Source organism: Tauraco erythrolophus, chromosome 22, assembly GCF_009769465.1.
Source record: "Tauraco erythrolophus isolate bTauEry1 chromosome 22, bTauEry1.pri, whole genome shotgun sequence".
Taxonomy (NCBI): domain Eukaryota; kingdom Metazoa; phylum Chordata; class Aves; order Musophagiformes; family Musophagidae; genus Tauraco; species Tauraco erythrolophus.
The window spans coordinates 1,079,023-1,095,496 of record NC_141486.1 but is presented as its reverse complement, the minus strand read 5'-3'; the positions used below and the strand labels follow the sequence as shown (position 1 = coordinate 1,095,496).

The 16,474-nt window shown below is 46.8% G+C and overlaps 1 protein-coding gene across 1 annotated transcript in view; it reads left to right on the top strand.

The window, feature by feature from the left end:
* The window catches only part of ZNF618 (zinc finger protein 618), a 164,826-nt gene that overhangs the window by 110,260 nt on the left and 38,092 nt on the right, over nt 1-16,474 (top strand). The window contains exons 8-9 of the mRNA XM_086625442.1: nt 9,673-9,756; nt 15,720-15,809. Of these exons, the coding sequence (XP_086481568.1) occupies nt 9,673-9,756; nt 15,720-15,809 (174 nt within the window). The remainder of the gene's footprint in view (nt 1-9,672; nt 9,757-15,719; nt 15,810-16,474) is intronic.

Genomic DNA, 16,474 nt, shown 5'->3' with positions numbered 1-16,474 from the left:
TGGCCCCAGGGTTGGATCAGCAGTCCTACCCGTGGCAGTGGCTGTACCTGGGAGCTGTGGTTGGGTTAAGAAGAAAACCCAGGACGGTCTCCATGCTGACAGCTCAGTTCTGGGCTCGTCCCCAGGAGGCAGAGGGGAGTACGAGCTCCCACCAGCACAGCCGTGGTCTCCAGAGCGTGGTGGCCTTCTCTGTTTCCAGATCTGTAACTCTGCTACAGATTATGGATTGTAATATTGAGGCTATTGGATTTTGGTATTATTCTTTTCTGTAGGAAAGAGGAATTTATGTACAGGAGCACGTCCAAGATAACCATAACTTTTGCCTGGATGAGCATCGAATCACTTTACAGAGGAGTTTGGTATTCTGCAGGCAGGCAGGGAAGCAGCAGGGTGGAAAGAAAGTGATTTGCCAGAGGCAACCAGCGGGCGAGTGGCAAAGGAAGAGAGCGCAGGGCTCTGGGCTTGCAGCCCAGTCCCTCTCTGCTGGGCACGGCCGTGCGCTGTTGGATTGCATTTCTGTGCCCTGTGAGAGAAAGCAGAAAACAAATGCATGGAGAAGTGGGAGGGGAAGAATTGCTGAAAGCTGAAGGTTCCTTAAAGTGTAGCTGGTTTATTAACTTCATGTGTGTCTGGTTAGCTGTTGGAGACTTATTAAGTGTTCCTCTTCTCAAGGAAGAAGTCCTGAGCCCAATGCAGTAATGCTGATTAGTCTCGTGGGGAGGAGTCTTACCATCCCTGTAATCTTTAAATAAAATGCTGTTAAAATTGGGAAGAATCAAGAAGAAGTGATTTTGGAACCTTGAATTCATCTCCGGTGTGCCAGCCAGGCTGGCTGAGTTCAGGGGAGCTTGCTGATAGCGCAGTTGGCGCTGTTCTTCTGCCCTGGTAACAGCTTTTTTGAGGACCATGACCAGCAAGTTGTAGTTTAAAATCAGTACCAGCTCTCAGGCTGCTCACAGGCAGTGCTAGCCGGGAGTGGGAGCTTTGCCCTGCCGGACTGCTGGGATGCCACCGGCCAGTTACTCTGGGATGTGCAGGAAGACAACGTGAAAAAACAGTTCTACTAAAACAGCCAGTTCAAACGCTCCGCTTGCTCTCATTCCTCGTGGTGTTGCAGTTTGTTACTATGGCAATTCAGTGACATTTGCTGGCGGTTAAAGACCACTAATGGTTGTTTTCTGGTAGATCCCGTTCTTTCTGTCTCCTGTCTCCTGCTTTGTGTGCGTGCAGTTCTGTTCAAGAGGCAAAGCTGGATTTTGTGCTGTTTCTCTCTCAGCGGATCCCTGTGCTCATGCTGCCAGCAGGTTACTCCAACACAGCTCTTCGGCAGACTCCCCCATTTGGGAGATGCCTGAGGGCCCAGCGTACAAATCCTGTCTGTGTCACAGAATCCCAGAATGTCAGGGATTGGAAGGGACCTCAAAGGACCATCTAGTCCAATCCCCCTGCTGGAGCAGCACCACCTAGATCCGATCACACCAGAATGTGTCCAGGCGGGTTTGGAACATCTCCAGAGAAGGAGACTCCACAGCCTCTCTGGGCAGCCTGTTCCAGTGCTCTGTTCCCCTTACTGGGAAGAAGTTCTTCCTCATGTTTAAGCGGAACCTCCTCTGTTCCAGCTTAGATCCATTTCCCCTTGTCCTGTCATTGGATGCCAGTGAGAAGAGCCTGGCTCCATCCTCATGGCAGTCACCCTTTCCATATGTATAAACATTCATGAGGTCCCCCCTCAGTCTCCTCTTCTCCAAGCTAAAGAGACCCAGCTCCCTCAGCCTTTTCTCAGAAGGGAGATGCTCCACTCCCTTCATCAAAGCCCAGACCATCCTCTGCCTGGCAGCGCCTGAGAGCTTCCTTCACTCATGCCTGAAATTCTAGCGTAAATGGGAGCAACTTTCCTAGTACATTTGTGCTTGCTGTGGCCAGCCCCACAGATTGAAAACCCCTGGGTCAGATCCCACAAAATCCCAAGACTGATCCCAAGTAACACAGCCTGTTTTTCCTTTGTGTCTGTTGGCCTTTCTGTTGTGTTGGAACCCATTATTCCTGTTTGCAAATAATTTTTGAAAATCCTTATTAGGATCTCTCACAACTGATGATATTTAGTAGGTATTTCAGACCACCCTGCTGTGTTATTATTATCAAGTTGCAGAAGGGGCAAAAAGTGGGTTTTGGGTATTCTGTCACAGTGTTCCATCACCTGCATATACCCCAAGGAGCGGCTCTTCCCAGACCATCATGGAGTGAAGTTTTTCCAGAGTGGGTGGGAAGTTCTAGCACTGAAGAGGGAGTGTCCTGCCTGAATCTCTCCTGGAAAGAGGCAGGAGTCTCTCCATGTTGCCCTTTGAAGGGTTCGGAGAAGTGACTGTATTTATTGGAAAAAAATGAATTTACCAGAGCCCTTAATGGTCCTGTGGCTGGACACTGGGGAGAAAGGTATATGGGAACTGGTGGAACCAAGGACGTGCCTGAGGCAAGGCTGAGGACAGCGGCAGCACAGATGGGAGAGGGGCTACATCCAAGCCATGGTCAGCAGCATCATAGCCCCCCCAGGCTGGAGCCCCAGCCCCCCCAGGCTGGAGCAGCCTGCGGAGCAGGGGCCGGTGGCAGCTGGCAGAGCACAGCCGCAGCGGGAGCAGCCGCAGAGCTGAGCCGAGGGGCAGTAACCCCCTGCCCTGCGCAGCGGCAGCAGAAGGCAGGTCTGTAGCCTCCCTCTTGTCTCCCACAGAGCAGGTGGTTTGCAGCTGGGCTTGCTGAGGGAGGGAGAAACGCTGCCCCGTGGTCAGGTAAACGTGGCGTGTGCTGGGGTCTTACTGGCAGAGCTACTGGAGTTAGGGACCCTGGTGCGGGAAGTGTGGGAAGGACCGTGCCAGAGACAAGCTCAGCCTGCTGCAAGGCGCTGGCCTGAGTTCCTTGGAATTCATCAGACTGTATGTGAGGACAGCCAGGGTCTGTTCATTAGGAGTAGCTGCTGATTGCTCCTGAAACTACCGTTCATGACTCTGAGCTGGCGTTTGAAGGCACTTTCCCTTCTGGTCATCTCAAGAGGGCTCCTTCCCCTTGCACAAAGACAGGGTTAAAATGGCTAGGTGGTATTGGTACTTGTCACTGTCAAAAATTTGGGCTGGCATTGACACCTGTGAGCTTGCAAGAATTTTAAAAGTAGATTTGGGCTCCAGAAGGTTTCATTGCTGCATAGATAAGAGCATCCTCAAGGTCGTTTTTCTAATGTGTTCTTCAGAAGTGCACTGTGCAGACTGTTCCTCAACCTCTCAGACACGAGACCTTTCCCAGTGCTTTCCCTGCCAGCCCCAGGTGGGACCTTCTGCCAGTAGCCAATCTTAGCTCCTCTTTGCTGCAATTAAACTGAAAGTCTTGTCTTTCCCTCTGTGGCCAGACTTGATCACCCTTCCCAGTTCATAGCAACTTTTTAGTGTATTATGTGTTGCTTTCCCTAATTGAAGTCTGTTGTGTCATTGCGTTGGGGGTACAAAGTTTGTGTAATTGAAGGTTCACACAGGTACTGGTGTCCTACAAAGAGAAAAAGACCAATACGTCATCCAGGGAAGACAGGGTGCAGCTGGTGATACGAAGAGTTCTGGAGCTCTTTTGGTGCAGTCCAGGCTTTAGCATCCTCTCCAGCTCAAAACAGACCCTCAAGAAGAGGCTGAGAAAGGGAGGAACTACACTTCCCTCTCCTCTCGAGTGACAGACTGCAGTAGTGCAGACCAAAATTATACTGCATGCTACAATTATAAAATGCTGAGAAGCATTTCAACTCCAGGACTGCCAGTTCTACCAGCACAATCAAGGGAAGGAAAAGCCAGTCGGCATGTTTTCCTTGTGCTGTGTCACATAGGAGCAGATGCCAAGGAAGGCAGGGAGGCACGGGATCTGCTGCAGTGTCACAGCGTTACAAGTGCCTGTGTTTAAGGGTAGATATCATTATAATACAAGAGGTACCAAGGTGAACTTCAGAAGAGGTACTCCAGTCCCAGCTATGTACGTGATGGAGCAGACAGGACAACCCAGTATCTCAGTTTTTGTGTTCGTAGCTGAGTGCCATCACCGTCCCTGGTTCAGAGCCTGACTCCCAGCTTGAGCTTTGCCATAACCCAGAGGGAAGCACATGGCATAGGTACAGCAGAACTGGCTGCCAGGGACATTGCCAGCTTCTTCAGCGCTCTCATGCTGGATCATAGAATCACAGAACGGTTTGGGTTGGAAGGGATCTGAAAGATCATCCAGTTCCAACCCCCCTGCCATGGACAAGGGCACCTTCCACTACACCAGGTTGCTCAAAGCTTCATCCAACCTGGCCTTGAACAATCCCAGGGATGGGGCAGCCACAGCTTCTCTGGGCAACCTGGTCCAGTGCCTCAGCACCCTCAATGTAAAAAATTTCTTCCTGAAGCTCCCACATTGTGGCAGTTTTTTAGTGGGTGCCTTACGATGTCTGAGTCGTTTCTGTTTGCCAGATCTTCAGTCCCTCTTACCACGTACCTAGACGTAGCAAAGCATTTATGCCTCAATGCAAGATATGTTTTAGTTGTGAATATATCCCAACTCCTAGCAGTTGTCTGCAATTCTCATCAGATTGGTGATGGGCATGTCTTTTGAAAATGAAATATGACTATGCTGTCATCTGTGAGCTTGATTTTCTTCTTCCCCACTCATAGTAGTATGATACTTGCTTATCGTGTGCTAGATTGTAGCTGGATGCTGGGCTAAGACAGGGCATTCGATTGTAGGGGGGACACTTAACTTTCATCTGGGTTTGAGGATGTCGTAGGCTGCCAACAAAATGTTTTTCTTTCCAATTTCTTGGCTAAATGCCTTCAGACCCATCACCTGTGTGCAGGACAGCATCCAGGAGGAGTGTGTGTCTCCACTGTGTGGCATTATTTAGTTACAAGAAGAAAAGAAAATTGTGTTGGTTTGTGTTTTTTTTTTTTCAAAATGGAATATATAGTAAATATTTCACAACCCCATAAATAAAAAATGATTGGCCTGGTCTTTTAAAACATATTTCCCTTTGGGCTCTGACTAAGCATGAGAAAGTTCAGCCTAAGAGGGAATTTATTTGAAAAAGCAGTGAAAGGTTGGAAGCAAGGATGTGGGCTGGAATATGCCGTAACTGTGGAGGCAAAGTGCTAATGCCTTGCATGTGCAAAAACTTTTTGAGAGTTGTGAATTTAAACTATGAAATTAATATATCCAAAATTACGGTTTTCTTGCCCAGACCTTACGCATACAGAATATGGTGATTTTAGAGTTCTGACTGGTGATGGAAAGATAGTGGTTTGCTGGTGTTAATTTAAGGTGAAGGAAGAACCTTTAGCATCTCCATTTCTTCATTAATTTTAAGTATTAATGTTTCCTTGCAGTAAATTTTGGCTTTTTTACTTTTTGGAGGGCACCAGAGCAAAAACTGGAAAATTCCACTGTTGTACTCAGTAAAACTTATTACACAATTAAGAGCCTGATGTAAATGATGTGTGTGTGCTTGCACACCCACCTACACGTGCCAGAGTGAACGGTTAGTCATCTACAACTTTTGTGATTAATTTTTCCAATGTTCTTATTTAATAATTCTCCCGCTCCTTGGGGAGAGCTTTAAAAATGAATTTTATTTTTCTAATGTGTTTGCATTTTAAGTAGGTAAAATCTCTTTAGATTCCCGTTTGCCTAACAAGGAGATGAATATGTTCATCTTCAAATTTAAATGACCAGTGGGCTGAGACCAAGAATGATAAATTTTGGTGCAGGAGGAGGACATTAGAAAAATAATAAGGAATTTAGCTCTGTTTGCCTTAAGGCCTGAGGGGTGTTCCTTCAGTGCTGTAGTTGTTGCCTCTCACAAAAGCGTATTTCTTCGCCGCTCTGGGACTGGGGTCGTTCATTCTCCCCTGGAACAAGACTTTTGGCAGGGTGCAGTGCTGTCCTTTGCACCTTAACACAGGTTGCTCCTGTCTTGCTCTTGCATTCTCCTTCTCTGAGTACGTGGCAGGGCTGGAATGGGAGAGAGTTAGAATCATAGAATCATAGAATGGTTAGGGCTGGAAGGGACCTTCAAAGGTCATCTAGTCCAACCCCCCTGCAAGGAACAGGGATATCTCCAACTAGATCAGGTTGCTCAGGGCCTCGTCCAACCTGGCCTTGAACGTCTCCAGGGATGGAGCATCCACCACCTCTCTGGGCAACCTGTTCCAGTGTTCTACAACTCTCATGGTAAAAAATTTTTTCCTAATATCCAATCTGAATCTACCTGCCTCTATTTTAAAACCATTACCCCTTGTCCTATCACAACTGGCCCTCCTGAACAGCCTCTCCCCATCTTTCTTGTACTTGAGGTACTGGAAGGCCGCTATAAGGTCACCCCGGAGCCTCCTCTTCTCCAGGCTGAACAGCCCCAACTCTTTCAGCCTGTCCTCATAGGAAAGGTGCTCCAGAGTTCATCACTGCATTTCCCCAGTTTTCTGTAACGTGGGAGATCGATTTCCCTTTGCCTTTCTTTCCTGCTGTTTGCTAGTTCTGACCCAGTGCCTTCACATTACAGCACCAACATCTTTTTTTGAGGCTGGGTGAAATAGGTAGCAGTTCCTGGACTTGGTTTTTAATGGGGTGCATTTGAAGTTGCTCTTCTGACATAACTGTTATACTAAGAGTTCTTTCTGGATGTGCTCACTTTGGGTATCCTGTTGAGTGTCTTGCCTTGCAGCCACATAAGGTGCTCAGGAGGATGACACACTTGCAGTCATGCTGGAAGTTTTGATGTTTGTGCAAGTTCTGCAGTTCCATAACTGTGGAGAGGACCAGTTTCTCTGAAGGTTGTTTTAATCTAAGGTTTTAGAAAAGGAGGCTTTCAAGTTTTCTATAAATCTGTGATCTTCTCATGATCTTATACAGAAAATTCCTAATATGCCCATAGAAATTAAATTTCTGCCCCTTTCCCAAATACTGACCAAATAGGCCATGTTTATAGAAATCCAGATGTTAATACTTTGCAACAGATCTCTTACAGAGTTCCTAGGCAGCAAAATTGATGGATAAATAGATTTATTCTAATAAAAAAGGCTAAGAATTTTAGTAATCCCAGACTGTTCTGATCATCCATCACTTTGTCCTCAAAATGTCAGGAGAGCTTTACTGAAGACAGAAATACATCCCTCCACCGTTCGTTAAGAAGGGGTACACTTTCCATCTTCCAACATGGGTTGAAATTCAGCCACAGAAAAGGTGTACAAACAGCAATGCCATTAATTATTCCAAATTCTTTCAGCCTGAACCTTTGTCTGTTGAGCTACTTGTTGGCATTTCAAAAACATTGAACCTGAATGGCATAGAAATTAAGTATTTTAAGTATTTAAATTCTGAGTACTTTCACTTCCAAGGATATTCGTAACCAGGAAAGGCAGAGCAATACAGGGATTACCTTCCTAAGACCTCGTCCTTTCAACCTAAGCAAAAAGGTTAGAGTTCTTGATTGTCGTGGGTGATTGGAGAGAGGAGGAGTTTGCATCCTTCCTAGCTTATTTTAATTTGGTCTTATTCTTTATGAAGTTTTATGGAGCCAGGATCTCTTCTTCAGGGCTGCTCTGTCATTTAATATCACTTTTCCTTTCCATTTTGGAAAGCAGGCAGTGATACTCCATGTGAATTCCCATCTGGAAATCACAGTAAGAACAAAGTTTCTAGTCAGGGACAAATGAGTAGGAAAAAGTCAAGGTGAGGTTTCCTTTCCCTTTCTGAAACTCTCTGTGCAGCATCATTTAATCTGAACAGTTGCGAAGTAGTGAAGTGGTGTGTTCCCAGCCGAACCATTTTGATTCCAAAAGGAGGTTAAAATGAAACGGCCTTTATTGTGTGTTGTACATAACTCCACAATGTGGGCTGAGTTGAGATTTTCACTGAAGATGGAGATTCAGCATCCTTATTGGTATAAAAGATAAATCTTCCAGCATCAACACGCCGGGTATGTACAAGTACACCTATTTTTTTTTAATTATGCAAGATTGAGGCTGTTCACTGTCAAATTGCTTGTAGCAGCACCTTAACATGCTCTTTTCAACATTTTTTACCTTACATTACTTACAATTTGAATAAAAAAGAATCAAATACTACACTGAAGTGACACCAAATTGCTTGTGGTAGCACCTTAACATGCTCTTTTCAATGTTTTTTTATCTTACACTTAGTTACAATTTGAATAAAAAAGAATCAAACACTGCCCTGAAGTGACACCAGAATGAAGAAATACAAAACCAGATCTGCTGGCGTTAATTATATTGTCTGGTGTGTCTGAATTTTGTCATGGAGTCTGAATATCCTGGTTCATAATGCTGGTTTTAGGGGTAATCATAAAATGCCATAATATTTTTGCTTTAAATTGCTGATATTTGCTGTCTGTTTGGATTCAACTTTAACACACTTTTAACTGTGGGAGAAGGAAATTCACCGGTGTGTAACATCCTGAGAATGCCTGGGAAGTCTTTTCTTTCTCAACATCCAGTGAGTAGTACCCAAAACACCTTTTCCCCCAAAGTGTTTTAAAAAAATCACCATATATGACCATCAGACTAGCTTGAACAGGGGAGCTGTCTTTCAGAAATTAATTCAGGAGATTCCCCTCCGTACTGAAGTTCCTGCTAGTCTGGCATCAAGTTTCCAAACCTGGAGGGATTACATTCAGCCCTGGCTGGTCAGCATTAACATCTCCATCGTGCAGATACATTCAGCTGACACGTGGTTTGGATGAAGTATCACAGAATTCATAGGATTCACTGGCCACCTGTTGGAAAGCAGCTTAAAAAATACTGTAAGGTGAAGTCAGTCCTGTACTGAGTGCACCTGCAACTGCTCTTAGGAGCTGGGATTAGCTCTGAAATGCTTCAGCGAGAGCCCACCACAAGCCTGTGGCTCCGTGCCCTCTCACCTGCCACTTAGCCCCTTGCCAGTTTAAGGGGAGCTAACATCTTGCACCATTTTTTGGTAATTTCAAGGGATTTGGGATTACCTTTTTCTTGGCTTGGTAGTTTGCAGCCTGAGGACCCCCCTTTGCCAAGCATGGGAGGCAGCGGGCTCGGTTAAGCCAATGTGTTCCTGACAAAGGCCAAGTGTTTGTGGGAAGGAAGTGAAAAATGATGAAATAAGTGATGTTGGAATAGTTTGCCCACAGGGAAAGTTTTTTCCTAACCCCCACTTAGGAGCTGGCTTGTGCCTTTGTGCGTGAGGGTTTCTGTCCTTTCCAAATTTCTGGATTTTATTGTTATTTAATCCTTACTAATATAACTCTGGATACTTTAATCCTCTTAAGGGGTTGCTGCTGACTTTGGGCTCAGTCCTGCTCCCTTTTCAAGGAATTCTGCCGTTAGACACCTGTAAGTTGAGCTCTGATGTAGATTGCAACTGATTTTTCTGACAACTCTCTACTTGGCTGTGAAATGCAGTAACTTCTGTGCTGGAGCACAGTTTGAAGGAGGAGTAGGTGGAGGTCTACAGGCAGTGAGCTCTCTGTCTGCAAACTTGCATCCTGCCTCTCGCCACTGCCAGTCCAGCATCTAGAAGGAAGCCCCTAAAGATGCCACAGGGTTAGGTCAAAAGAATTGTCCGTGAACCTGCGCGGGGAATGTCATGCTAGCTTAGGAAACCATAAATATGTTCCTTTCCATCTAGGTGCCCCTTTGGCTGCGGAAAGGGAGAAGAAGCCTCTCTCCAGAGCTGTCTTTGTGCTGCCCTGGGTGGAATCCACAGAAACAAGTGAGGGTCCCAGACGTTTTCACTCCCTGCTGTGTTGTATGGAAGCAGTAGCTGCACTCTGGGTCTTCTTCTGGGGAGGCTGCTCAGGTAGTCTGTGCTCTGGACACGGCTCGGAAAGGTGTTTTCTCAGCATTTCTCAGAAAATGCCAGCTTTTCCTGTTTCTTTGCATCAGGTGCTTTAGTCGTGGTGGCTTTGGCTCTTACTGAAGAGTGTTGGGAGTTGCTCGTGGTTCCTTGCAGTGAGGCAGACATCCCAGGAAAGGTGATGCTTTTTTCAGGTACTGCTACACAGCCATTCAGCAGCTCCAGCTCTCTGTGTTCATTACCAGCAGGACTCGTAAGGACTCCAGCATCTGCCGGCAGATTTTCAGGAAACAGTTAGGGAGTGTGAGACTGAGCATCAGAGCATCTCATGGACTGTCCTGCAATCCACTGGCCATGGCTGGAGGGATGATGCTGATATCCCATTGTCACATAAGCCTCACTCAGAAAGCCTCTTTGTGGGGAGAAACATCACAACCTCAGATAGAGAGATGACAGATAAATGTATTGCAGCAGGCTTAAGTGTAAGAAATCCAGCCTCCCTCTCCTTTCAGAGATCCTGCTGGACTTTCTGAACTGTTTGGGAAATCTTGTTTCCCAAGGTGAGCGAGGAATGTGGAATTCCTGGAGTTTGGTGCTTTCTTTGCTGTTCGCAAACCTTCTGGTGTAAAGGTGCCACTCTGACCGTGGCACAAGGCAAGTAGTGCTATCCAGGCTGCCCTCTCTTCTTTTTTAATTTCGCTGCTTTTTTCTTGGCTGGGACCTGGAACACTGCTGGATTTTAGGAATAATTCAACAGGCCGTTGTAACCTATTTATATTCAGCAGTTTTGCCCTTCCACATTTGGAGGCTGTTCCTACTAGACAACTATTTCTGCAGTGGTCTATAAGAGTAGGATCACTTTGGATTCAAGAGTATCTGCAAAGTGCCTAGTTGCTATGAGAGCTCCTCAATCAAGTAGGTTCTGCAGCTTCTTCCATTTGAAACGTCAGTGTGAACTCTGGGTTGGGTGAAAATTGTTCTTTACCTTGGAGAAGTCCTTAAGAAGCTCCCATAGCTCGCTATCTGGAGACCCCATCGTTCTGAACCCTCAACAAGACGTGTCATCTGGATGATGTATGTGACTGTTCCCAGTTTGGGTTTCTGTGATGCTGTGCAGAGCTCTTTGAACCCAGCAGAAACTGCTTTGCACACCGTTTTGTGGTCTCAGATTCCTGCACGTAGGAGGGTGGATTAAGTGATCTGTATTTTTAACTTGTGATACAGAAGTCTCGACCTTTCAACAAATTTCTAGCTGCTATCATTCCTTTCCTGGGTTTCTAGAGCAAAATCCATGATGCCTTGGGCCAAGTGCTCTAAGGAAAGAAGCCTCTTCTGCCTGCTGCTGTCGGGCATGTGTTCTCTGCCCTCTCTCTCCTGCCAAAATGAAATACGTGCTTTCCTATGTGCTGAGTGTTTGAAACAAAACAACCAAAAAAAATCTCAAAATATTTAATTCAGCATCTGGGAAGAAAGGTGTCCTGGCTGATCATCCCTCGGGCAGAGTATTGCACCAGCTACAAGTCATTGCTGAACACGGACTGTGCGCCAGGAGCCCGCTGCCAGCAGCCCCTGGAGACAGGCAGAGAAGAGCAGCACGTTCCCTGTCTTTTACTGGAGGTGCACTTGCAAGCAGAGTGGTCAAAAATGCTTTCGGGTCCCATGGAGTTCCATCTTGGAGTATGTGAAAAACCTGCTTGTTTGCCATGTCAGTACATCAGTCCTTTACATCTGAGGAACTGCCTTGCAACAAGACTGTTGCCTTTTTTTCTAGTAAGATGTGATGCTGTGTGTTGGTTGGTGTATTTCACAGCATTAAATGTAGGCTGATCAAGTGTATAAGGCCATTACTCCTTAGACCTCTTTCTGGAGTCGCTGTTCCCCTTGGAAGGATGCAGGAGCCTGAAAGAGGAATGATATTTGCTGGAGTCTGGTTTCTAACTGGATGTCTTTTAAGCATTTTGAAACTGTAGGTTGGCAGCAGTGTAATATGGTGATTGCTCAGGTTGCAGCAAGGACGTGTTCTGCAGGACTGGTGCCTGAATATTTCCAGTAGGCCCCCTTTAAGTATTGCAGCCTTCCAGTACTTAGAGGGGGCCTACAGGAAAGCTGGAGAGGGGCTTTTTACAAGGGCGGGTAGTGATAGGACAAGGGGAAATAGCTTTAAACTGAAAGAGGGGAGATTTAGATTAGATCTAAGGAAGAAATTCTTCACTCAGAGGGTGGTGAAGCACTGTCACAGGTTCCCCAGAGAAGCTGTGCCTGCCCCATCCCTGGAAGTGTTCAAGGCCAGGTTGGATGAGGCTTTGAGCAGCCTGGTGTAGTGGAGGGTGTCCCTGTCCATGGCAGGGGGGTTGGAACTAGATGATCTTTGAGGTCCCTTCCAACTCTAACCATTCTATGATTCTGTGATTCTATCAGTAAGGGACAGCACTGAACCTCGGTGATAGTGGGCTGATTAGTATCTTTGCCTGTATTTTTCCTTAAGCCCTAGTAGTGCCCATTGGTATGTTTTTGCTTTTGGTGGAGCTGCACTGCATTAATGTCTACCTTGTGATAGAGAGCTTGAATCTGGGCAGATGTGTTTTAAGTACGTGTTTAAGTCCCCAACACAAGAAGGACATGGAGCTGCTGGAGCGGGACCAGAGGAGGCCACGGAGATGATCCAAGGGCTGGAGCACCTCTGCTATGGAGACAGGCTGAAAGAGTTGGGGCTGTTCAGCCTGGAGAAGAGAAGGCTCTGGGGTGATCTTATAGCAGCTTTCCAGTACTTAAAGGGGCTACAGGAAAGCTGGAGAGGGAATTTTTACAAGGGCGTGGAGTGACAGTATACGGGGCAATGAATTTAAACTGAAAGAGGGCAGATTTATATGAGATCTAAGGAAGAAATTCTTCCCTCTGAGGGTGGTGAGGCACTGGCACAGGTTGCCCAGAGAAGCTGTGGCTGCCCCATCCCTGGAAGTGTTCAAGGCCAGGTTGGATGAGGCTTTGGGCAACCTGGTGTAGTGGAGGGTGTCCGTGCCCATGGCAGGGGGTTGGAACTAGATGATCTTTGAGGTCCCTTCCAACTCTAACCATTCTATGATTCTGTGATTCCAAGTAGCATTGTTTTAGCTGTGTCTGGTACCATCTCTTCAGAGGTTTAGGGATGGAGAGTTTCAGCGTGGGCTTGCAGGCACACCTGAGGACTTGGAGTCCCTTGTAGCTTTTCCCATTGAAAGCTGTGTTGTTAGATTTACTGGGTCTGGTGTCCCAGCTGGAGTCTGCCTTGGTGCAGTAGTTACAATCCAGAGCAGGAAAAGTAATAGCGTGTGGGCTAATTCTGCTCCATGAGTTTCTAGCCAAGAAAGCTGTTGCTGCTGGGAGCAGCACTGGAAGGGTTTGGTGGCTGGCAGCAAGACCTTTATTGGGTGAGAAGGAAGAAGTCTGGCACTTGGGTGCAGCCCTGGAAGAGTGACCGTTGTTCAGGGAGGGTAAAGTTTAGCTACACGTCGACAGTCTCTTGATACTTTCTGAATTCTCCATAAACCTCTTTGAGACATGGCACTGTCTGCTGGGTGTTATCTCCTTTAAAGAGTCAAGGCAGAGCTTAGTACCAGCAGTACCAGCTGGAACAAATCCGTTCTTCTCTTGACGACTTGTTTCACTGTGATCTCTGGAGGTCCTTCTTCCTTGGGGAAAAAGTCCCCTAACAAAACAAGCAAAGCCCTCTTCTCTTGGGGCGTGCTGTCACACTTTTTATTGTGTTTTTGTTTTCCCCACACTGCCTAGGGAAGGAGGTGGTCATACCCAGCGTGTGCTACGCGAGTCTCCACTGTTGACAGGGAGAATCCCAAAATCTTTCCTAAATTACAGAGACTACAACGAGCCGTGTCTCTGAGTCTGTGAAGTGGTGTGCCCCCAGCATTCAGTTTTATTCTGTTCTAACAACTCTCCTTATTAACTGAGCACTTTTCTTCCAAATGAAGGCCAGAATAGTTTTCTTCCTCCAAATGGAGATATTGAAAGTGCTTGGTTCTTGGTACTCCTTTGAAGAATTAGTCTTCAGTTCAGCTGCCGCGTGGCTCGTTGCACTTCGGAAAGGAGGTTGGTCCCCAGCGATGAGGGACTGATTACTAATGACACGTTATGAATTTTCTCTGCCAATAATTGACTATTTTTTTTGCAACAGGTATACAGATGCCCACTAGCAATCTTAGATGTTTTGTGTTGTCGGAAAGAGTCCAGGGTAGACTGAGCCCCTCAGCGCTGTTGTGTGACCACAGAAGGAGACTGCATGAGATTATATAATGAAACATAGTTAAATTTGACCCACCAGTGCTTTAATCACTTGAATCTTCTCACAGTCTGTTTTACTTCTCTTCCTTCTCTTCTTGAAGCAGGGCGCTGTCTGAAGCAGCAAATCCTTTTCATCTCAGCGTATCCACCTGGGTTCTGTCTCACTTGTTCAGCCTGCACTTTTAAAAATCCCTTGATCTAGCTTAGCATTACTTAGATACCAATATTTTTTGGTAGCAGGGGTAAAGTTCCAGTGCTCAACTGTTTAACACCTTTTATATTTGGCATTTTTATCTCATAGATCACCACAGCTTCTATTTTTATTCCACCAAGCAGAATAAAGGGCGGAAAGTGGTTCTTCGTTTAGTGTTGAAACCCCATGTGCTGAGGGACTGCAGTAGTGAACCCAAGTGGGTGATTAGACTGTACCAATGCATGCCAGCTTAAAATCATTTATTTACTTTAAAAATAAAATTACTGAGAAGTAAAATAAATGAATGCAAACAGCCGAGGTGCTGCAGGGGAGCTCGCTGAAGGGCAGCTCATCTGTGGAGTCACGGTAGCTGATGTGCACACTCCTGTCTTGCTCCGTTGTGAAGTAAAACACGTTGGTTTCGAGATCCTTTGTGGCCACACGAGCTGATGTGCTTCACTTTGTTTGCAGTGGGCTGGTAGCACGCAACCCATCGGCTGCTGTGGTCGGCTGGGCAAGTACGGTGCTGCAGGTTGCAGTGGAGTGATGATTTAGGGTGTTGGTCTGTACCCCGAGGGGTCTGTCCAGCACCAGGAGGTGGAAAACACCACCAAGTCGACAAGTGGCATTTTCCTCTTACGCTGATGTGACAGCTGAGCTGAAGAGATTCATTGTCCTCAGTCAGACCAGAACGAATCCATAAGCATCTTGAGCTTTTTTGCATCTGTCTGTCTTCTGCACACAGCTGTGAACAGGGTCTGTTGTTGCTGGCATGAAGGGAGAGGCGGTCTAGGGTACAAATGTATGAAACCAGGTTCCATCGGTCCTGTGCGTTGAGCACCTTACTGTCCCGCGTGCTTTGGATTGTTGGTTCTCTTCAGTTTTGTTTGTTATAAAGTGCCCATACGGGATCTTGGATGCAGTTAGTGATCAGCAAGCAGCAGCAGTGAGAACCGAGGGTGGGATGAGCACGTAGGCACATCTAGTCCATGTTGTAGTTGGCATATTAAGACCTTGACTTCCAACAGCTCATAGGTTGACTCTGTGTTCACTTCTGCCAGTTAAATCTCCATCCTGACAAGTACTTGCCTAGTGCAGCCCTGAACTTCCAAAGGAGATTCCAGCAGGGCCTGCTGCTCTGTGTCTTCTATGCTGTGGGGTCTTCTGGAGGCTGTGCTGGAGAGCAGAGCTGCCGGAATAGGAAATAACAAATCAGAATATGCCCCAAGCTGTACAGCGTGTGGCACGCGGGGGACGTGGTGGAGCAGTGGTTGTCCGTGTGCCTTAGAGATTTGACAGAGCAGGTGGGATGAGTGGAACTGCATGGAGGTGTCTGATTGAGCAGCGTTGTCTGGACTGCTTGCCTTTTACCTCATAGTTTCTAAAGTGGCCTGTTTTCTTCTTCCTACAGACAATTTTAGGTACACGTGTGACATTTGCGGGAAAAAATATAAATATTACAGCTGCTTCCAAGAGCACAGAGACCTACACGCCGTGGATGGTGAGTACTGTTTTGACACTCAGACACCCAAACGAGAAAGGGAAGTCATTGGGGAAGGCAAAACGTGGTTCTGCAGGACCGTGCAGCCCATGATGTACCGGACATTGCGCGGCGCGGCTCGCTCGCCTTTCTCAGTGGTGGCACAGTCCCCGGGCACTGCAGGAAGAAGTTTGCTGTGCGTGGTTCTCTTTGTGTGCATCAACATAACACCCTCTGCTGGGACCTGCACTGGGGTTCGTGGTTGGGATGGCTGTGCTAGAACTGAGTGCCTCAAGGTGAAGTGGCAGTCTGGCTACTCGCTGGGCAAGAGTTGGTTGCCTTTCGGTTTCTGACTTCACAGGTTTGTTCCCAACATGCTCCTCTGTGAGAAATCTCATTTCAGAGTGGAGCAATGTTGTTTCGTTCTTGTTATTCACTGTGGTAGTGAACTGATGCAGTTGTCAGTGGACCTTACAGGCCAGTTTTTCCTCTGTGAATGTAGATGTGGCCTGGGCTGGTGACACTGGGACAGAAGCAGATGCTCTCCTCCCAAAGCAGTGTTTCTTCTTTCTATGTTGGGAGAAATAGAAGCAACAACATACTGTCTTTGGCTTGCCCCCTGCTTCCTGGGCGTCTGAAGCTCCTCGACTCAGAGGCCACAGATACTCCAAACCCTCACTGTGTAT